General features: G+C 39.5%; 1 protein-coding gene across 3 annotated transcripts in view; it reads right to left on the bottom strand.

The window, feature by feature from the left end:
* Window positions 1–23,827, bottom strand: part of PSEN1 (presenilin 1) — an 88,196-nt gene that overhangs the window by 56,887 nt on the left and 7,482 nt on the right. The window contains exons 2-3 of one of the 3 annotated variants that reach the window (XM_082619251.1): window positions 22,424–22,505; window positions 22,192–22,331 (exon numbers count right to left, since the gene is read on the bottom strand). In XM_082619251.1, the coding sequence (XP_082475377.1) occupies window positions 22,192–22,278 (87 nt within the window). In that variant the 5' untranslated portion in view covers window positions 22,279–22,331; window positions 22,424–22,505. The remainder of the gene's footprint in view (window positions 1–22,191; window positions 22,332–22,423; window positions 22,506–23,827) is intronic. The other 2 variants (XM_082619253.1, XM_082619252.1) reach the window with 2 other exon arrangements.

The raw sequence follows: 23,827 nt of genomic DNA, 5'->3' as shown, positions 1-23,827 counted from the left end.
ACCCACCCACTAGAATGGCTGAGAAACTGAAAAGACTGACTGTACCAAGGGCTGATGAGGATGTGGAGGAACTGGAACTCTCACATGCTGCTGGTGCAAAATTATACAACCAATTTGGAAAAATGTTTGACAGTATCTTAAAAAACTAAATATATGGGGCTTCCCTGGTGGCGCAGTGGTTGAGAGTCCGCCTGCCGATGCAGGGGACACGGGTTCGTGCCCCGGTCCGGGAGGATCCCACATGCCGTGGAGTGGCTAGGCCCGTGAGCCATGGCCGCTGAGCCTGTGCGTCCGGCGCCTGCGCTCCGCAAGGGGAGAGGCCATAACAGTGAGAGGCCCGCGTAACGCAAAAAAAAAAACAAAAAAAAAAACACCTAAATATATACCTTCTACATTGGATCATGTTCTACTCTTAGGTATTTACTCAAAATAAATGAAAGAATTATGTCTATTCAAAGATCTGTACACAAATATCCACAACAGCCTTATTTGTAATAACCCAAAACCAGAAACAAGGCAAACACCCATGAACAAGTGAAGGGGTAAACAAAACAAAACAAAAAACCCTGTGATATATCTATATAACGGAATACAACACAGCAATAAAAAGGAGCTACTGCCACATGCTATAAGACTGATGAGTCTTGACTAGAAGGCGTTATACTGAATAAAAAACCCTTTCAAAAGAGTATGTACCGTATGCTTTCATTTATATAAAATTCTACGAAATGAAAACTAGAATACAGTGACAAAAATCTGATCAGTGGTTCCCTGGGAATAGACAGCAGTTGGGGAGGGACAGGAGGGAGAGGTTACAAGGGAGCATGAGGAAACTTTTAGGTGCAATGGTTATGTTCATTATTGTGACTGTGGTGGTGGTTTCCAGGGTACAAATATATGTCAAAACTGATCAAAGTGTATACTTTAAATACGTGCAGTTCACTGTGTGACAATTATACTTCAATAAAGCCGTTTTTTAAAAAGTGTTTTTCTGGGGACTTCTCTGGTGGTCCAGTGAGTAGGACTTCATGCTCCCAGTGCAGGGGAGCCCGGGTTTTATCCCCGGTCGGGGAACTAGATCCTGCATGCATGCTGCAACTAAGAGTCTGCATGCCGCAACTAAGAAGTCCTCATGCCACAACTAGGAGTTCACATGCCACAACTAAGAAGAAGTCCACGTGCCGCAACTAAAAGTCCACACATCACAACTAAAGGATCCTGAATGCTGCAGCTAGGACCCAGTGCAGCCAAAAAAAAAAAAAAAAATATATATATATATATATATATATATATATATATATATATTCATTCATTTATTTATGGCTGCACTGGGTCTTGGTTGCTGCGCACGGGCTTTCTCTAGTTGTGGTGAGTGGGGGCTACTCTTCGTTGTGGTGTGAGGGCTTCTCATTGCTGTGGCTTCTCTTGTTGTGGAGCACAGGCTCTAGGGGCGCAGGATTCAGTAGTTGTGGCACGCAGGCTCAGTAGTTGTGGCTCGCGGGCTCTAGAGCACAGGCTCAGTAGTTGTGGTGCACGGGCTTAGTTGCTCTGCAGCATGTGGGATCTTCGTCCAGGGCTTGAACCTGTGTCCCCTGCATTGGCAGATGGATGCTTAACCACTGCGCCACCAGGGAAGTCCCTAAATAAATAAATATATTTTTTTAAAAGTGAATGTTTAAGAAAAAAGTGTTTTTCGCAAAGAGGTATGTAGAGCCTTTGAAAACTGTCACATTAGGAAGGTGACACTAGAACTACTGAGGGATTTCCAAAATGAAAAATCTTGGCTAAATATTAGAATGATGATTTTTAAGGCTAATTAAAAACAAACTTTTTACTATGGAAAAAGTTAAAGCAAATACTGTCAGAAGTGTATAATGAAGCCCCATGTGCACTTTACCAGCTTCAATTATTGTCATCTCATGGTTAATCTTATTCCATTTGTTTTCCCACCCACTTTGCCCCCAGTATTATTTTGAGGCAAACTCGGACGTATCATTTCCTTCATAAATATTTTAGTATATATTTCTAAAAGATAAGAACATAAAGGTCTCTTTGTGTGTGTGGCTTAGTAGCTCATTTCTTTCTTAATTAAAAAAAAAACAACTTTAGTTTTTAGAGCAGTTTTAGGTTCACGGCAAAACTTGGCAGAAAGTACGAAGAGTTTCCATACACCCTACACCCCTTGCCCCACATGGCCTTCCCCCATCAACATCCTACACTAAAGTGGGACATTTTACAATCAACAAATCTACACTGACACCTCATTATCACCCAAAGTCCATAGTTAGCTTTAGGGTTCACTCTTGGTATTGTACATTATGTGGGTTTTGAAGAATGCATAATAAATGCATCTACCATAGTACCATATAGAATAGTTCCACTGTCCTAAAAATCCTCTGTTCTCTGCCTACTGATCCCTCACCTTCCCCCTATGCTCTGGCCACCAAGGATCTTTTTACAGCCTGCACAGTTCTGCCCTTAAAGGCTATTTTTAAGATTCAGAAAAACCAGTGTTGTAGCCATTACAAATGATTTCATTTCAGTGGCAGAGGAAGGATTACTCACTGTATAAATGTTGTAAGTTTCAGGGAGGGCAGGGTCCTATGGGAAGTGGCCAGCATGTGGGAAGTGAGTTCCTATGCAGCCACATTCCCCAGAGCTCCTACACCATTACATCAGAGGCTTCATTTTAATTCTTTCTCCTTTCTCTCACTTCAGAACATGATGCAAGTACAGGTCGAGCCACTAAAGCATGTGGACCCTCAGGCAGGGATAGTTCTCAGGCAGCAAAAATTGTGGAGGTATTTTCAATAGAGCATAGGGCTTGCCCATTTTTTCTTTAAACCTTGTTTTCTGCCTGCCTGCCCCTGGTTTTTAGTTTTATTTCTGTAGTTAAAAGAAATATTATAAACAAAAGTTTACAAACATTTTTAGAAGTTTTAAAAAGTGTTATCAACTTGTGTTTATAACATAGAAACTAAGTGTCCTTCCAAATCTCTGTTCCACAATATGAACATGGTGAGCAATCTGAGGTACTTTCAGATACTTTTAAAGCCGTGTTCTGCAATTTGCTTTTGTCACTTAATGATATGTCAGATACCTTTCTATACCACCACTTGTAAATATACCTCAACTTAAACACTACAGTAATGGCACAGTAATAATGACAATTATGATAATAACTGCTAAGATTTATTGACTATGTATGTGCAAGACACTCTTAAGCACTTCAGATGAGTTGTCTCATTTAATCCTAACAAAACTCTGAGTTTATTAATATTCTAAACTTCATTAACAGATAAAGAAATTGATGCTCAGAGAGATCAGATAGTGTGCCAAAGATCCCAGAGCTAAGAAGTTCTAGAGCAGAGATTCTAATTTGGACAGTTTAGCCAAAAGATCCTACTATTCGCCATTACCTTATACTACTGACTGGGTAAACCATAAGAAAAGCCTGAGGTTATCTCCAAATTCTCACTGTTACAAATAATGTTTCAATAAATATTCTTGTCTATATTTCCTGGCACTCTTATGGAAATGTTTTTATAGGACAAGTTTCTAGAAGTGGAAATGCCAGGTCACAAGGTATATGCCTTTTTAGATTTAATTGCCAAATTATCTCCAAAAGGCATGTATATGTAGTGGACTCACTTGAAAACTTGCCTCCAAATAAACACAAATTTAACTCCAGTGAACATCAAACGAGAATGCCTATTTCCCCACACTTTTAGTAGCAATGGGGATCAAGCCTTGCTCACTGATAGGTGAAAAATGAAAGGTTTTCATTTCTATGTCTCATTACTAGTAAGGTTGATCAACTAGTCTTTTCATACATTTATTAGCATGTATCTTTCTTTTTCCTCCTCCATATACATATATTGCTCGTATCCTTTGGTAATATTGTTTCTGAGTTGTTTATGTCCCTTTTGGCTTCATAAGAATTCTTCGTATATTAAGATATATCTGTCATTAGGCATTATAAGCCTTTGCCCAGTTTGTTTTTTGACTTTGTTCATGGCAGTTTTGCCACACTTAATTTTATAATTTTGTATTGCTGAATATGAACTTAGATGATTTTATAAGGAAAACACCTCATTTTTACATCTCAAATTCTAGTGTTTTTCAACATACACACATAGGTACATAGCTACAGTGAACGTTCACAAATATTGCATCCTACTTTTTTCATCGAATATTATTTCATGTATACATTCCCATGTAATAAGTCCCATGTAAAAATTAACACTGTATCCCATTATGTCGATATAAATATATCTGCATATTATTTACTTAAAGATGGATATTTATTTATAAGAAAAACTATGAATCTTATAAGACTTTATACATATTGTTTGGATTTCCACAAATAGAACTGGGAGGCTCCTAAGCCCTGCACTGTAGGAAAAACTAGAAGAGGAGCTTAACTGAAGAACTGGCAAGTTATGTGGAAACTTGAAAATATTTATTAATCATACGCAATATGTTTCCAACAGCAAGTAGAATTCCATCCAGCACCTGTCCAAGCTTTGTGATTGCCCAGAGTTAGAGCTTTAACCATCACTCTGTCATCAAGGAAGGTTGTCATTTCCCTGAACAGCTGATATAACTGGTGAGAGATAATATTTAACATTTATGGTGCTGTTGTGTTAGGCTTGAACCTAGAGTTGGTTTTTTTTAACAAACTATGAAGATCTGTGCCAAAGATTTCTGACTTTACTCTCATGCAAAAACAAGCATGTTCCTCTGGAGGTCACCAAGATTTTACGTTCTTCTTTCTCCTTATTTCATTTTGGCATAAATGGGAAAACAAATTCATTACCATAAACAGTACAGTAACACCATCATCCAAAGGCTGATTGAGCCTGTGGACCCGATTCAGCTTAAATTTAGGTTTGCATTCTGTTTAATTTTATAGGATTTCTTACACTTTAAAAAAGTGACCCACTATCATCTAGAAAATGAGGGGGTTAGTTCTGCCAGTTTATGATTTGCTAGTAACTTAATAAAGTTCTCTGCATTTAATATTTTGAATTCAGAAAAGATACTGCAGATGACCTTCTTTTATAAAGACCAGACACATTTTAATGTTGTAAATTTAGCAGCTGAAGGTAACAATTTACATGTCTTCTTCAGCAATTGCTTTACATAGAGAATTATTACTGACCTTTCAATGGATTACTACTTTAAAGCTTCTTTTTTAGTTAGCAAATGACTGATATTTTTCTATTCTAAATCAAAAAGGCTGTTGACAATTTATTTCCTTAAGGACTAGAAAATTTGGGTCAGAATAAACTAATATGAATTAAAACACGGAGTATTCAATTTATAAATCTAATTGTTTTTCTCTAATGTCACTTTCCCTTTAATTCTTTTTTTTTTTTTTTTTTTGCGGTACACGGGCCTCTCACTGTTGTGGCCTCTGCTGTGGCCTCTCCCGTTGCGCAGCACAGGCTCCGGACGCCCAGGCTCAGCGGCCATGGCTCACGGACCCAGCTGCTCCGTGGCATGTGGGATCTTCCCGGACCAGGGCACGAACCCGTGTCCCCTGTATCGGCAGGTGGACTCTCAACCACTGTGCCACCAGGGAAGCCCTCCCTTTAATTCTTTATTCAAATATAGTGGTTCTCAAATTATGGCCCCTGGACCAGAAGCATTGGCATGATCTGGGAATTGGTCAGAAATACAAATTCTCTGGCCCCATCCCAGGCCTAAAAAATCAGGAATTCTGGATTTGGGGCCAGAGAATTCATACTAACAATTCTTCCCGGGATTCCAATGCACACTAAGGTTTGAAAGTCACTGCTGTAACATACATTTTATAAGGCTTAATTAACAATATAAATGAATTTTAGACTTACTTCAAAAAAATCACTTCTTTGTATCTTAGAAAAGCAAAAAGGTCTCAGCTAATCCACATAAAAGTTTTAAGTCTACATCAAATCAAAACATGAACTCTACCCATCAAAATTTTGCACCAGAAAATAGAACTTTACAAATTAATAGGTATAGTAAAAGTAAACCAAAGGATGATGACAGGTCACAAACTATAGAAAAAGGCCCAAATAATGTTCTTCTTAGAGCTACTTTAATATCTTCCCTGCAAAATACATTTAGAAAACAAAGAACTTCCGTTATTTTACAACTTATAAGCTTTGCCCTTTGTCAGAAATAGTTGTCATTAGTCAGTCGACTTTCCAGTCTCCAGTCCCTACATAGCCAACCAACAGCAAAAACAAACATGAAGTCCATGCTAGCTTCTAGTTAGAGGTGGTGGGTAAACTAATGGAAAGTAGTAAAATTTTTGGTTGAATGCCATCTTAAGGAATCAGGACACGCACTCTTGAGGGAGAAATAAATAAAATGGATTCTCCACTGGGTTCTTGTGACATGCCAATGTTTGACAGCTATTCTACATAAAAACTGGAGCTCTGCCCCACATGGTGACAGCGGTGCAGATAAGGACACGGTGGCAACAGCAGTGATGTGAGATGGTTAAGGAAGTGTGTCCACAGCACAGGCAGCCCAGAGCACCCTCTCACATGAAAGATGAAGGCCTTAAGCAACTGATAAGATTCACTTCAGACTTTTATTTGCAGATAGAAAATTAAAAATTTTCTCTTGCTAATGTGAGAAAAAAACAAAAGCCGCTTTGTTCTTTTGCAGGGATATTTGTATTGAACTGGTTTAGAGATACTGGGTGATCAATAAACTCTAAAGTCAGCTCAGAAACATGAACGAAGTTCTGCCTTTTGGGATTTTACAGCCTAGATGGAGTCAACAACCATAAAAAAGTAAAAACTTGTAAAAAGTGAAAAGGTGAAAACGACGTAACTCCTCTCATCTGTTATTAGCAGGAATTAAGATTTTTATACGAGCTAGTTTTCTAGAAAATGAAAGCTTGCTTAAGGTGTAAGTCCAAAAACTCGATATTTTTAATGAAAAGTTTCTATAGTGCACTGTAAACATTTCAGTCTTTTAAAATGGAGACTGAAAGAAGAGAAAGGGAAATCTCTCCCAGCAGCCTCAGAAGCAGCGGATTAAAGCTCCACAATCAACTTGATGTACCCTGCATCTGTGGAATACATGAATGGACAACAAATCATCCCAAATTGAGGAGCCAGGAGTCAGTGCTGTGCCTCTGAGGTGGGAGAGCCAACTTCAGGACACTGGTCCACAAGAGACCTCCCAGCTCCACATAATATCAAACGGCGAAAATCTTCCAGAGATTTCCATCTCAGCACCAGCACCCAGCTTCACTCAACGACCAGCAAGCTACAGTGCTGGACACCCTATGCCAAACAACTAGCAAGACAGGAACACAACGCCACCCATTAGCAGAGAGGCTGCCTAAAATCATAAAAAGTCCGCAGACACCCCAAAACACACCACCAGACGTGGACCTGCCCACCAGAAAGACAACATCCAGCCTCATCCACCAGAACACAGGCACTAGTCCCCTCCACCAGGAAGCCTACACAACCCACTAAACCAACCTTAGCCACTGGGGACAGACACCAAAAACAACGGGAACTACGAACCTGCAGCCTGCAAAAAGGAGACCCCAAACACAGTAACATAAGCAAAATGAGAAGACAGAAAAACACACAGCAGGAGAAGGAGCAAGATAAAAACCCACCAGACCTAACAAATGAAGAGGTAATAGGCAGTCTACCTGAAAAAGAATTCAGAATAATGATAGTAAAGATGATCCAAGATTCTATTTCCAAGATCCAAAATCTTGGAAATAGAATAGACAAAATGCAAGAAACAGATAACAAGGACCTAGAAGAACTAAAGATGAATCAAGCATCGATTAAAAACACAATACATGAAATAAAAAATACTCTAGATGGGATCAATAGCAGAATAACTGAGGCAGAAGAACGGATAAGTGAGGTGGAAGATAAAATAGTGGAAATAACTGATGCAGAGCAAAATAAAGAAAAAAGAATGAAAAGAACAGAGGACAGTCTCAGAGACCTCTGGGACAACATTAAACGCACCAACATTCGAATTATAGGGGTTCCAGAAGAAGAAGAGAAAAAGAAAGGGACTGAGAAAATACTTGAAGAGATTATAGTTGAAAACTTCCCTAATATGGAAAGGAAATAGTTAATCAAGTCCAGGAGGCACAGAGAGTCCCATACAGAATAAATCCAAGGAGAAATACGCCAAGACACATATTAATCAAACTGTCAAAAATTAAACACAAAGAAATCATATTAAAAGCAGCAAGGCAAAAACAACAAATAACACACAAGGGAATCCCCATCAGGATAACAGCTGATCTCTCAGCAGAAACTCTACAAGCCAGAAGGGAGTGGCAGGACATAATTAAAGTGATGAAGGAGAAAAACCTGCAACCAAGATTACTCTACCCAGCAAGGATCTCATTCAGATTTGATGGAGAAATTAAAACGTTTACAGACAAGAAAAAGCTGAGAGAGTTCAGCACCACCAAACTAGCTTTACAACAAATGCTAAAGGAACTTCTCTAGGCAAGAAACACAACAGAAGGAAAAGACCTACAATAACGAACCCAAAACAATTAAGAAAATGGGAATAGGAACATACATATCAATAATTACCTTAAATGTAAATGGACTAAATACTCCCACCAAAAGACACAGATTGGCTGAATGGATACAAAACAAGACCCATATATATGCTGTCTACAAGAGACCCACTTCAGACCTAGAGACACATACAGACTGAAAGTAAGGGGATGGAAAAAGATATTCCATGCAAATGGAAATCAAAAGAAAGCTGGAGTAGCAATTCTCATATCAGACAAAATAGACTTTAAAATAAAGACTACTAGAAGAGACAAAGAAAGACACTACATAATGATCAAGGGATTGATCCAAGAAGAAGATATAACAATTGTAAATATTTATGCACCCAACATAGGAGCACCTCAATACATAAGGCAAATACTAACAGCCATAAAAGGAGAAATCGACAGTAACACAATCATAGTAGGGGACTTTAACACCCCACTTTCACCAATGGACAGATCATCCAAAATGAAAATAAATAAGGAAACACAAGCTTTAAATGATACATTAAACAAGATGGACTTAATTGATATTTATAGGACATTCCATCCAAAAACAACAGAATACACATTTTTCTCAAGTGCTCATGGAACATTCTCCAGGATAGATCATATCTTGGGTCACAAATCAAGCCTTGGTAAATTTAAGAAAATTGAAATTGTATCAAGTATCTTTTCTGACCACAATGCTATGAAACTAGATATCAATAACAGGAAAAGAGCTGTAAAAAATACAAACACATGGAGGCTAAACAATACACTACTTAATAACGAAGTGATCACTGAAGAAATAAAAAAGGAAATTAAAAAATACCTAGAAGCAAATGACAATGGAGACACAACGACCTAAAACCTATGGGATGCAGCAAAAGCAGTTCTAAGAGGGAAGTTTATAGCAATACAATCCCACCTTAAGAAACAGGAAACATCTCGAATAAACAACCTAACCTTGCACCTAAAGCAATTAGAGAAAGAAGAACAAAAACATCCCAAAGTTAGCAGAAGGAAAGAAATCATAAAAATCAGATCAGAAATAAATGAAAAAGAAATGAAGGAAACAATAGCAAAGATCAATAAAACTAAAAGCTGGTTCTTTGAGAAGATAAACAAAATTGATAAACCATTAGCCAGACTCATCAAGAAAAAAAGGGAGAAGACTCAAATCAATAGAATTAGAAATGAAAAAGGAGAACAACTGACACTGCAGAAATACAAAGGATCATGAGAGATTACTACAAGCAACTCTATGTCAATAAAATGGACAACCTGGAAGAAATGGACAAATTCTTAGAAATGCACAACCTGCCAAGACTGAATCAGGAAGAAATAGAAAATATGAACAGACCAATCACAAGCACTGAAATTGAAACTGTGATAAAAAATCTTCCAACAAACAAAAGCCCAGGACCAGATGGCTTCACAGGCGAATTCTACCAAGCATTTAGAGAAGAGCTAACACCTATCCTTCTCAAACTCTTCCAAAATATAGCAGAGGGAGGAACACTCCCAAACACATTCTACGAGGCCACCATCACCTTGATACCAAAACCAGACAAGGATGTCACAAAGAAAGAAAACTACAGGCCAATATCACTGATGAACATAGATGCAAAAATCCTCAACAAAATACTAGCAAACAGAATCCAACAGCACATTAAAAGGATCCTACACCATGATCAAGGGGGTTTATTCCAGGAATGCAAGGATTCTTCAATATACGCAAATCAATCAACGTGATACACCATATTAACAAATTGAAGGAGAAAAACCATGTGATCATCTCAATAGATGCAGAGAAAGCTTTCGACAAAATTCAACACCCATTCATGATAAAAACCCTGCAGAAAGTAGGCATAGAGGGAACTTTCCTCAACATAATAAAGGCCATATATGACAAACCCACAGCCAGCATCGTCCTCAATAGTGAAAAACTGAAACCATTTCCACTAAGATCAGGAACAAAACAAGGTTGCCCACTCTCACCACTCTTATTCAACATAGTTTTGGAAGTTTTAGCCACAGCAATCAGAGAAGAAAAGGAAATAAAAGGAATCCAAATCAGAAAAGAAGAAGTAAAGCTGTCACTGTTTGCAGATGACATGATACTATATATAGAGAATCCTAAAGATGCTACCAGAAAACTACTAGAGCTAATCAATGAATTTGGTAAAGTAGCAGGATACAAAATTAATGCACAGAAATCTCTGGCATTCCTATATACTAATGATGAAAAATCTGAAAGTGAAATCAAGGAAACGCTCCCATTTACCACTGCAACAAAAAGAATAAAATATCTAGGAATAAACCTACCTAAGGAGACAAAAGACCTGTATGCAGAAAATTATAAGACACTGATGAAAGAAATTAAAGATGATACAAATAGATGAAGAGATGCACCATGTCCTTGGATTGGAAGAATCAACATTGTGAAAATGACTATACTACCCAAAGCAATCTACAGATTCAATGCAATCCCTATCAAACTACCACTGGCATTTTTCACAGAACTAGAACAAAAAATTTCACAATTTGTATGGAAACACAAAAGACCCCGAATAGCCAAAGCAATCTTGAGAACGAAAAATGGAGCTGGAGGAATCAGGCTCCCTGACTTCAGACTATACTACAAAGCTACAGTAATCAAGACAGTATGGTACTGGCACAAAAACAGAAAGATAGATCAATGGAACAGGATAGAAAGCCCAGAGATAAACCCACGCACATATGGTCACCTTATCTTTGATAAAGGACGCAGGAATGTACAGTGGAGAAAGGACAGTCTCTTCAATAACTGGTGCTGGGAAAACTGGACAGGGACATGTAAAAGTATGAGATTAGATCACTCCCTAACACCATACACAAAAATAAGCTCAAAATGGATTAAAGACCTAAATGTAAGGCCAGACACTATCAAACTCTTAGAGGAAAACATAGGCAGAACACTCTATGACATAAATCACAGCAAGATCCTTTTTGACCCACCTCCTAGAGAAATGGAAATAAAGACAAGAATAAACACATGGGACCTAATGAAACTTCAAAGCTTTTGCACAGCAAAGTAAACCATAAACAAGACGAAAAGACAACCCTCAGAATGGGAGAAAATATTTGCAAATGAAGCAACTGACAAAGGATTAATCTCCAGAATTTATAAGCAGCTCATGCAGCTTAATAACAAAAAAACAAACAACCCAATCCAAAAATGGGCAGAAGACCTAAATAGACATTTCTCCACAGAAGATATACAGACTGCCAACAAACACATGAAAGGATGCTCAACATCTTTACTCATTAGAGAAATGCAAATCAAAACTACAATGAGATATCATCTCACACCAGTCAGAATGGCCATCATCAAAAAATCTAGAAACAATAAATGCTGGAGAGGGTGTGGAAAAAAGGGAACACTCTTGCACTGCTGGTGGGAATGTGAATTGGTACAGCCACTATGGAGAACGGTATGGAGGTTCCTTAAAAAACTACAAATAGAACTACCATATGACCCAGCAATCCCATTACTGCGCATATACCCTGAGAAAACCATAACTCAAAAAGAGTCATGTACCAAAATGTTCATAGCAGCCCTATTTACAATAGCCCGGAGATGGAAACAACCTAAGTGTCCATCATCGGATGAATGGATAAAGAAGATGTGGCACATATATACAATGGAATATTACTCAGCCATAAAAAGAAACGAAATTGAGCTATTTGTAATGAGGTGGATGGACCCAGAGTCTGTCATACAGAGTGAAGTAAGTCAGAAAGAGAAAGACAAATACTGTATGCTGACACATATATATGGAATTTAAGAAAAAAAAATGTCATGAAGAACATAGGGGTAAGACACAGACCTACTAGAGAATGGACTTGAGGATATGGGGAGGGGGAAGGGTAAGCTGTGACAAAGCGAAAGAGCGGCATGGACATATATACACTACCAAACGTAAGGTAGATAGCTAGTGGGAAGCAGCCGCATAGCACAGGGAGATCAGCTCAGTGATTTGTGACCGCCTGGAGGGGTGGGATAGGGAGGGTGGGAGGGAGACGCAAAAGGGAGGGGATATGGGAACATATGTATATGTATAACTGATTAAATTTGTTATAAAGCAAAAAATTTTTTAAAAAATTAAAAAAAAGGGAGGGGATATGGGAACATATGTATATGTATAACTGATTAAATTTGTTATAAAGCAAAAATAAATAAATAAATAAAATGGAGACTGACAAACACAACTGAAGCTTTTATCAAGGGCATAATATAAACCCCAATTACCAAGACCCCAGGCTATCATGCTTTTTTAGTTTCTTTTACATCAGCTGCTCTAATTCCCCCACTACTGTTAGTCAGTCATCATGGACACCTTGAATGCTTCTCCCCTTTCCACAGATATTCCCCAGATAGCATATTGTCCTTTTGTGACCTTTCTTTACACTCAAAAAATTTCCCCTTTAAAAATACCTTTCTTTTAAAATTATGAGATAACTATATTATAGAACATGTGGAAAAAAATAAAAGGGGGGCTTCCCTGGTGGCGCAGTGGTTAAGAGTCCGGCTGCCGATGCAGGGGACATGGGTTCATGCCCTGGTCTGGGAAGATCCCACATGCCGCGGAGCGGCTGGGCCTGTGAGCCATGGCTGCTCAGCCTGCGCGTCCGGAGCCTGTGCTCCGCAACGGGAGAGGCCACAGCAGTGAGAGGCCCGCGTACCGCAATCAATCAATCAATCAATCAATCAATAAAAGGGGAAAATCACCAAAATCACCCATCTTTTCCTTGTCAGACTTTTCTGGTAGGGGTGTAAATTGATAACTGGAACAGTTTAACATTAGCTGGACTACATAGCAGTTTCCAGTATAGTTTACTTCAGTTCAGTCTGTCTTTATAGGATATGATATGGAAAAGTATTTTTTGTATTCAGGGCTGTTGAATATCTTTCTTAATCTGTTTTTAATTGAAAAAAACCCAAATAATTTTCATTTTTAAAAGGAAAGGATAATTCACCTACTTAAAACATTTAAGCTAGGCACCATCAACAAACTGAAGCCACAGATGGGAGAAAATATTTGAAAAGCATGTAGCTAACATGAGATTAGCATCCCTCCTCCCTCCAAAAATATACTTCTACAAAATCAGTAATAAAAAGACAAATAACTAATTGAAAAATGGGCAAAGATCATGAACAGGCAATTCACAAAAGAAGAAATGCAAATGGCCAATAAGAAAAAAAAAAAAGCTCAACTTTATTAGAAATTTGGGAAATACAATTAAAATAACATAAGATAACATTTTAAACCCATCCAACCGGGCTTCCCTAGTGGCGCAGTGGTTAAGAATCCACCTGCCAATGCTAGGGGACACCGGTTCAAGCCCTGGTCTGGGAAGATCCCACTTGCCGTGGAACAACTAAACCTGTGCACCACAACTACTGAGCCTGCACTCTAGAGCCTATGAGCCACAACTACTAAGCCCACGTGCCACAACTACTGAAGCCTGCATGCCTAGAGCCCGTGCTCTGCAATGAGAAGCCACCGCAATAAGCTGTGCACCTCAACAAAGAGTAGCCCCCACCCTCTGCAACTAGAGAAAGCCCACATGCAGCAACGAAGACCCAACGCAGCCAAAAATAAATAAACACATAAATAAATTTATTAAAAAAAAAACCCATCCAACCAACACATAATAAGTCAGACAATATCAAGAACTGGCAAGGATGTAAAAGAATGCAAACAGCCATACACTCTTGATGTGTAACCACTTTGGAGAGCATACTGGCAATCTCAAATATAGTTTAAGATCATTATACCCAATCGCAGCAATGATCCTTGAGAAATGCACACGTGCAGAAGGATTCATGAATTAGAATGTCACTGTAACACTGTCGGTTACTGTGAAAATTGGAAACTACCAAATATTTATAAACAGCAGAATAGATCATTTTAATATATTCACAAAATAAAATGAATGAACTAGAGATACAGGCACCTATATATAAATTCCCAAAACATGTGTCTTCTGCAGCATACACCTACATATATAAATTTCAAAAATGCGGGAAGGGCTTCCCTGGTGGCACAGTGGTTAAGAATCTGCCTGCCAATGCAGGGGACACAGGTTCAAGCCCTGGTCTGGGAAGATCCCACATGCCACGGAGCAACTAAGCCCGTGCACCACAACTGCTGAGCCTGCGCTCTAAAGCCCACGAGCCACAGCTACTGAGCCCGCGTGCCATAACTACTGAAGCCTGCACGTCTACAGCCCGTGCTCTACAAGAAGAGAAGCCACCATAACGAGAAGTCAGCACACCGCAATGAAGAGTAGCCCCTCCTCGCCACAACTAGAGAAAGCCCACGTGCAGCACCGAAGACCCAACACAGCCAAAAATAAATTAATTTAAAAAAAGAAGTGGGAACTTTCTTCTACAACTTTTACACACACACTCTATATAAAGTTTTAAAACATGCAAAGTAATATTATATAATATTCAATGTTGTTTATGTTCATAAGTATTTATAGTAAGCATGACAAACTCCAAATCCAGGATAGTAACTACTATCCTGGGAGAAGAAGGGGAATGTGGGAGAGATGCTTCAATTTTATCTGTAATTTCTTTTTGTTGTATAACTAGACTATCTTTCTAAATTAAATGCAAAATTTTGTCTTGTTTGGTTACGATTTCATTTAGTGTACAATCAATATATAACAGGAACAGAAAAAACTTAGTAAAAAAAAGTACACACAGCAAATAAGACAATATGTTATACAGTAGAGTTCCCTGTGCTATATATAATTTTATAGCACGGGGAATTCTGCTCAGTATTTTGTAATAACCTAAATGGGAAAAGAATTTGAAAAAGAAGAAATACATGTATATGCATAGCTGAATCACTTTGCCATACACCTGAAACTAACACAACATTGTTAATCAATTATACTCCAATATAAAATAAAAGTTAAAAAAAAAAGGAAGAAATCAGAATGATGATTGTCTATGGTGGGTAGGAACTGACTATAATGGGCCACAAAAGTACTTTCTGAGGTAATGTAAATGTTTTATAACTCGACTGTCATATTGGTTATACAGGTATACGTATTTTTAAAAATCCATTGAATTATACATTTCAGATCTACATATTTCATTATTTATAAATTTTACCTCAACAACAAAATGATGCAATTAAAAAAAAAGGCAGTATGTTAAAGTTTAATAAAGTTGGGTGGCAGGTACATGGGTGCTCATTAGATTATTTGCCATATTTTCTCTCCATGCTTAAAATATTATGTAATAAAAAGTTAAGAAATAAATATTTGGATTAAAGAAGCCCACTATTTTTCAGCTCTCTGACTAATCTCATAAACTTCAAATCCCTTCACTGTGAATGAGATTATCTATAGCGGCCTACAAAAGGAAAACCTATTTTCTGGGCTAAGGCTGCCCTCACTGTATCTGCTAAGGGTTGAAGAATAAAGGCACCGGCAACATTTGACCTTTGGAAAGCTGAAAAATGCTTTAAATGTTATCTTCTACTGAACACTAACAATATATCATGTAACAATACTTGAAGTTACACAAGAAAAGTCATCTAATTGAGTAAGATTTGGTTAATCAGATCCAAAATGGTTTCAATTTCATTATACTTCTTACAAGGTAACTAACTTGATCCTATCTTCTCAGGACTGCCCCAGTTTTAAAACTTAAAGTCTTGCCTTCCAGGAACCTCTCAGGCTCAGGCACACTGGGGCAGCTGGCCACCCTAACTTCTGGTCACAACAAAACTTCTGGAAGAGAATTTATTTAGCGAATCAGCTAATTTTACAGATGGGAAAAATGAGGTACTAAGAAATTAGGTGAATTAAACCAAACTTACACATAGCTACTTCAAATTACAAGTGGATCAAACTTAGTTCTTCCTTCTGAGGAACCTGTTTACATCTCATTCAGCCACAAGCCCTAAATGCCAATTCATCAGTGTTCTTGGACAATTCTGAATACCCAGTTAACCTCTCACTTCTTTCCCAAACTCAAAGCATTGCCCCATGATATGAGTTCAAGACTTGGGATGCTCTTGACCTTGGAGGGAGATACTGAGTAGAGGAAAGGAACAGAGGCTCCACTTCTTTACAGTGATCTTTTTTTTTTTTTTTTTTTTTTTTGTTTTGCGGTACGCGGGCCTCTCACTGTTGTGGCCTCTCCCATTGCAGAGCACAGGCTCCGGACGCACAGGCTCAGTGGCCATGGCTCACGGGCCCAGCCGCTCCGCGACATGTGGGATCTTCCCGGACCGGGGCACGAACCCGTGTCCCCTGCATCGGCAGGCAGACTCTCAACCACTGTGCCACCAGGGAAACCCCTTTACACTGATCTTTACCTAGTCTGTAGGGAAGATATTCACTCTCCTTCTGGTTTCAGAAATATTTTAAAATGAATTTTCTTTCTGTAATATCTACTATAAAATAGCATGTTTGAGTACTCTAGAATATAGAGTCATACAGATAAGCACTTTACTAGAGCAGCTATTCAAAGGAGAGGAAGACAGAGGAAAAAGGAAAATCTGCTCATTTATGATAAACGTCCCCAAAATGCCAGGCCCTAAAACTACATAATGTTTGTCACAGCACCTAGCACAGAGTCCAACACACTGAAGACATTCAACATGACAGTTTCCTCTCCTGAGTAGTGTGGAAAGATTCACACTTTCCACATCTGTCAATTTCCTTTAAATTCCTCTAAACTAGTCCTGAGCAAATAAAGAAGAAATAAGCCTGATAAGGACTTTTTGTGCCTGAAGAGGCTTGTCTTCGGGTACTTGTATTTAACAACTCCACTGTCCAACAGCAGAAATAAAAGAGCTGCTTTCAATTAATCTGAAAAAACAGTCTTCTATGTCCAATTAAAATCTGGACCTACCCCCATTTTTTCATAACCAACCAGAGCATATATTTAAACAATGGCTTCTTTATAGCTAAAAAAATTAACGATGAGATTCTTTTCCTCGTTCTTTGGGGTTTTTTAAAGTACGTTGGTGCAAAATGAATACATAGACTTCGTATTTTTCTTCCCCAGCATTTTTTCATACAATATCTCCTTTCAGTATTACAACATTTTTCTGGGGTATGAGACCGTTGGAAGAACAGAAAAAATACTGGAGCGAGTTTGGGATTAGAAAGCACAGTTTTAAGTTCCAGGTCTGTTATTTAACTTTCTATGTGGCCTTGGACAAGCATTTTAACTGTAAAATGGCAATAATACCTATCCCGTGGTAACTGGAAAATATAAGAATGCATGCATAAGATCTTCATAAGCTGCAGAAGGTATTTTTAAGGAGATAAAAGATAAACTCAATTAACATCACATTATCAACAGCAGAGTCAAAAGTAAACAAATAAATTAGGCCTGATTTTCTAGACAATGGTGCCCTAATATATCTGGAAGGTACCACTGAGAACACGACTTGCTAAGACTTGCTAAAATTAGACCATGAACACATGTAATTATCAATAACAATCCTACAGCATTTGTACCTCCTCTAGAGCTACCCTTTTTTCAATTTATCAGTCACCGAAGTGTTAAAAAAGAAAAAGGGCAGTAAAAAATACCAGGAAAGCCCCACAAAACCTGAGTATGAGGGATATAAACAATATTACACCAACAGTGGACAGCTTCCTATGTGCCAAGCACTGTTCTTGGAGGGAAGCAGGTAAGCAAATCATATCTAACTACACAGTATGTTAGGAACACTGGTAAGTGCTACGCACAAGTAAAGCCAAGGAAGGGTACAGGGAGTGCCGGGTGGCAGGGAAGGAAGGCATGGCCTCACTGATAAGGTAACTCAGAAGGTGGCCTGAAGGAACTGAAGAGAGCCAGGGAGAAGAGTGGGAGGAGAACCCAGGGCCCAGAGGAAGCAGTGAGGGAGGGGGAAGATGGTGAGATACAACAGAGGGTGGGGGAGGGGACAGTTTAAACCTCAGAGACTAGATTTTATTCTGAGATGAGATGTCTTTGGAGGGTTTAGGGCAGATGAGTGACATTTAACTTCTTAGCCATGGAATCTTTTGTTCAAAGGGATCCACAGAAGATCAATATGTAAAACAGATAAAACAGGAGATGCTCTGGTTAAGGAAGGGGCACCCAGAGACCTACGTCAACTGTTCCCACTTTTCCCCTCTCTCCTCTGAAGTAACAGTTTGAAAATGAGTACAAAGTCTGTAGGATCCAAACTTTCACAGCCTGTACCCCAAGAACTTTATAATCCTGCCCAGCCTATCTTTTCAAAAGGCCATTCCTGGGGAACAGCAAAAAGGAGTAAGTCAAGCTGCTGACACACAGCAGAGGAGCACGAGTGCTGTCAGAAAAATCAGTCCTTCGTACCACTGCTTATTAAACACCCGCCCACGCACCAGCTGCGACAGCCCCTCTTCCCTCCCCCAACCCCTCAGGTGTTCTCTTTCAGGGCGTCCCTTGAAATTCATTTTAACTTGATTTCACTTGCTTAAAAATGCTCTAGCAATACAGTGTCATCTGCCTCTGCTGACGTATCTCAGATAGAGTCCCCTGTCAATTGATACGGTAGGAAAATTCTTCCTCCACTAGTGTTATTTCTTCTCTCAGTAATGACTTCCCAGTTTGCTCTATTTAATCCTACGCACCCATCAAAGTTTACTTTGTGAAGCCCTCCTCCCACGTTTTGACCCTGAATTGGAATCCTAAATCTTTGGAGTGTGAAGGGAACTTCCAGGCCACCTAGTGCTCTAGTTCACGGCTCATTCCACGAACTAACCCTCTGCAGATCTGGCTGGTAGTCTTCCAGCCTCCGTAACTGCTTTTAGTGACATGCACACACTAGCCCACAAGGCAGCCTATGCTCTTTCAGACGTAAAGTACTTGTGAGGAAATTTCTTTTTACTGATCCAGAACCTGTTTCCTTCTATCACTGGTTCTGCCCTCTGGTTCTAATAGAGGAAAGTCTGCCCTCTGCCCCCCATCCCCTGCATCCAGCATAGCTTACAGTTGGCCTTGTGGTTTTCCCCATTCTGGCTCCACCTCTAAAAATGCGGCTGATGCCCCAGTCATCTCACAAGCCATCTGTGGACTGCCTTCAACCTGTAATGGTTAGCTAACAGAGTGGCAGGCAGCTCTGGTCTGTGTGTGTAGCAAGTGAAGTGTCTGTGTCCCATGCCACTGACTACACCCCTTTCCTGATTCTCTCCTTGGACCTATCCTAGGACTTCTACCCTTAGCCCTGCATTCATCATTTGGTCAATGAGCACTTACTGAGCACTGTCAAGAACCAGGCTAGGGTCTCCCCTGGTGGCGCAGTGGTTAAGAATCCGCCTGCCAGGCTCCCTGACTTCAGACTATACTACAAAGCTACAGTAATCAAGACAGTATGGTACTGGCACAAAAACAGAAAGATAGATCAATGGAACAGGATAGAAAGCCCAGAGATAAACCCACGCACATATGGTCACCTTATCTTTGATAAAGGAGGCAGGAATGTACAGTGGAGAAAGGACAGTCTCTTCAATAAGTGGTGCTGGGAAAGCTGGATAGGGACATGTAAAAGTATGAGATTAGATCACTCCCTAACACCATACACAAAAATAAGCTCAAAATGGATTAAAGACCTAAATGTAAGGCCAGACACTATCAAACTCTTAGAGGAAAACATAGGCAGAACACTCTATGACATAAATCACAGCAAGATCCTTTTTGACCCACCTCCTAGAGAAATGGAAATAAAGACAAGAATAAACACATGGGACCTAATGAAACTTCAAAGCTTTTGCACAGCAAAGTAAACCATAAACAAGACGAAAAGACAACCCTCAGAATGGGAGAAAATATTTGCAAATGAAGCAACTGACAAAGGATTAATCTCCAAAATTTATAAGCAGCTCAGGCAGCTCAATAACAAAAAAACAAACAACCCAATCCAAAAATGGGCAGAAGACCTAAATAGACATTTCTCCACAGAAGATATACAGACTGCCAACAAACACATGAAAGGATGCTCAACATCTTTACTCATTAGAGAAATGCAAATCAAAACTACAATGAGATATCATCTCACACCAGTCAGAATGGCCATCATCAAAAAATCTAGAAACAATAAATGCTGCAGAGGGTGTGGAAAAAAGGGAACACTCTTGCACTGCTGGTGGGAATGTGAATTGGTACAGCCACTATGGAGAACGGTATGGAGGTTCCTTAAAAAACTACAAATAGAACTACCATATGACCTAGCAATCCCACTACTGCGCATATACCCTGAGAAAACCATAATTCAAAAAGAGACATGTACCAAAATGTTCATAGCAGCCCTATTTACAATAGCCCGGAGATGGAAACAACCTAAGTGTCCATCATCGGATGAATGGGTAAAGAAGATGTGGCACATATATACAATGGAATATTACTCAGCCATAAAAAGAAATGAAATTGAGCTATTTGTAATGAGGTGGATGGACCTAGAGTCTGTCATACAGAGTGAAGTAAGTCAGAAAGAGAAAGACAAATACTGTATGCTGACACATATATATGGAATTTAAGAAAAAAAAATGTCATGAAGAACATAGGGGTAAGACAGGAATAAAGACACAGACCTACTAGAGAATGGACTTGAGTATATGGGGAGGGTGAAGGGTAAGCTGTGCCAAAGTGAAAGAGCGGCATGGACATATATACACTACCAAACGTAAGGTAGATAGCTAGTGGGAAGCAGTCGCATAGCACAGGGAGATCAGCTCGGTGCTTTGTGACCGCCTGGAGGGGTGGGATAGGGAGGGTGGGAGGGAGACACAAAAGGGAGGGGATATGGGAACATATGTATATGTATAACTGATTAAATTTGTTATAAAGCAAAAAATAAAAAAAAATAAAAAAAATAAAAAGAATCCGCCTGCCAATGCAGGGGACATGGGTTTGATCCCTGGTCCGGAAAGACCCCACATGCCACGGAGCAACTAAGCCCGTGTACCACAACTACTGAGCCTGTGCTCTAGAGCCCACACACTACAACTACTGAAGCCCGTGCGCCTTAGAGCCTGTGAGCCACAACTACTGAGCCTGTGCTCCAGAGCCCGTGTGCCGCAACTACTGAAGCCCAGACACCTCGAGCCTGTGTTCTGCAATAAGAGAAGCCACCGCAATGAGAAGCCCGTGCACCGCACGAAGAGTAGCCCCGGCTTGCCACAACTAGAGAAAGCCCGCGCACAGCAAGGAAGACCCAATGCAGCCAAAAATAAATTAAAAAAGAAAAAAAATTAAGAAAGAAAAATAAATAAAAGAACCAGGCTAGGCACTGAAAAACTAAAAGTAAATAAAATGTACTTAGCTCACAGAAGAATAAGAGCAAGCTAGGTAAAATAATAAATAGCCGGGGAAGTTGGAAAAGGCGTCAGAGGAGGAGGTGATGCCTGAGCCAGGGAGGAACTGTATCAACACCCAAGTCTCATACAGTCTTGTGTCCCCTGCACCAAATGGTACAATGCTTTCCCTTATTTGAAGTTCAGCAAATATGTAAATTTGATGAAGTAGAGAAAGCCTGCTCAGCCCCCTGAGCCTCTCCTGGAGGCTAGGGAGGGTGGTCACTGAATCCAGTCTGAAAGGGCAGTTGTAGAGGTTGACACTGTACCTGGCTACGTACAGTATTGCTCAGGTGGTTGTCCTCGGACATCTGTGCATTCTGGAAGTAGGACAAGGGTGCAGGTAACTCTGTCATTGGAGCAACTGTATAGAAATAGTTTTTCACAGAAAACAGAGCCTCTTGGGGTTCTGAAACGGGAAAAAGAAAACAGTCTTTTGTGCATTACAGTTATACTTTTATTTTGAAACACTTTCATATGTTACTTTCACCAAAAACAAACCTTTCTTTCATGTGTTATCCTCCAGGCCAAGCTTTCTAAGGACCTCACAGGCTGCTGTCACTTGCAGGCTCCTGGATTAGGTCTGAAATAGGATTTTACTGGGTTACCCAGAGTTGGTCAAATCCTAGTAAATCCATTCACACCAAGTAAATACTTATAAGACTAATTTGTAAACCAGTAATGTATTCATTTGCCAGGACCTTCAACTGACAAACTTTTGTCAGCTCAAGATACCTCTTGGTAATGAGTAGATCTACTTGAGAAACCAAATATTTTCAATCACAATGATATCTAATGATTTCAGATCTAGAGCAAAGGGAGCTAAATGATCTTAAAGAATGTTCTCATCAACATCCTTCTTCCAATCCAACCTAATTTACATCACCATAAAATTATCTGTCTAGTGCTTTTAATTTTGCAAAATTTCTTTTTATCATCGCATTTTTTTTCTTTACCACAATGACCCAAGGCAGGGTAAACAGGTAACATATCTATTTTACAAAAGCGAAAGGGGACCCAAGTTGAGTGACTTGCTTAAAAGCACACAACTGGGCAGACCAGGACCAAAATCGCAGACTCCTAACTCCCAGCCTCTACTCTGCATCCTGGCACAGCCTTGCTTACACACATCATTCTGTCTCCCACACTTCAGCCTCCTGGGGGGCCACACTCTCATTTGCCTGTCTACCTGAATTTCCATCAGCCAATTCCTTATGACTTCAACTATCCTTTTCATTGAAAGTCTTCAGAAGTATAGAAGGAAAAAAATCTGTTTGCATACCTAAGCAGTATTCTAATTCACTTATAGTATGCAAAACATTACCATGTACATATTTACATGAAAGCATTTTGTCAATGTCTTGTTTCATTTTTACTTTTAACTTCAGGATCTTCTAAATATTCTACTTTCTTATTCTAATGATTTTTTCATCAAAAACACATAAAGCAACTTTTTCCTCTACTAAAGGTATTGACTTCCAATTAACCTTTAATGACCTATATTTGGATCATTCAAATCATGACAAATTCTTAATCAAGGTGTGCTTTCGCTTTTATCCTACATGACTTTTTTTTTTTTTTTTGGCCATGCCATGCGGCATGCAGGATCTTAACTCCTCCACCAGGGATCAAACTCCCGCTCCCTGCAGTGGAAGCGCAGAGTCTTAACCATCAGACCGCCAGAGAAGTCCCTATGCTACATGTTTTTAAATACCGAGCCTGGGACTTCCTGGTAACACAGTGTTTAAGACTCTGTGCTCCACAGGGGGCCTGGGTTTGATCCCTGGTCAGGGAACTAGATCCCACATGCATGCTGCAGCTAAGAGTTTGCATGCCACAACTAAAGAGCCAGGTGAGCTGCAACTAAGGAGCCCATCAGCCACAACTAAGGAGCCCGCCTGCTGC

Source organism: Mesoplodon mirus (genome assembly GCF_964341445.2).
Source record: "Mesoplodon mirus genome assembly, chromosome: 4".
NCBI classification, from domain to species: Eukaryota; Metazoa; Chordata; class Mammalia; order Artiodactyla; family Ziphiidae; genus Mesoplodon; species Mesoplodon mirus.
This window is presented reverse-complemented; position numbering and strand designations above follow the sequence as displayed.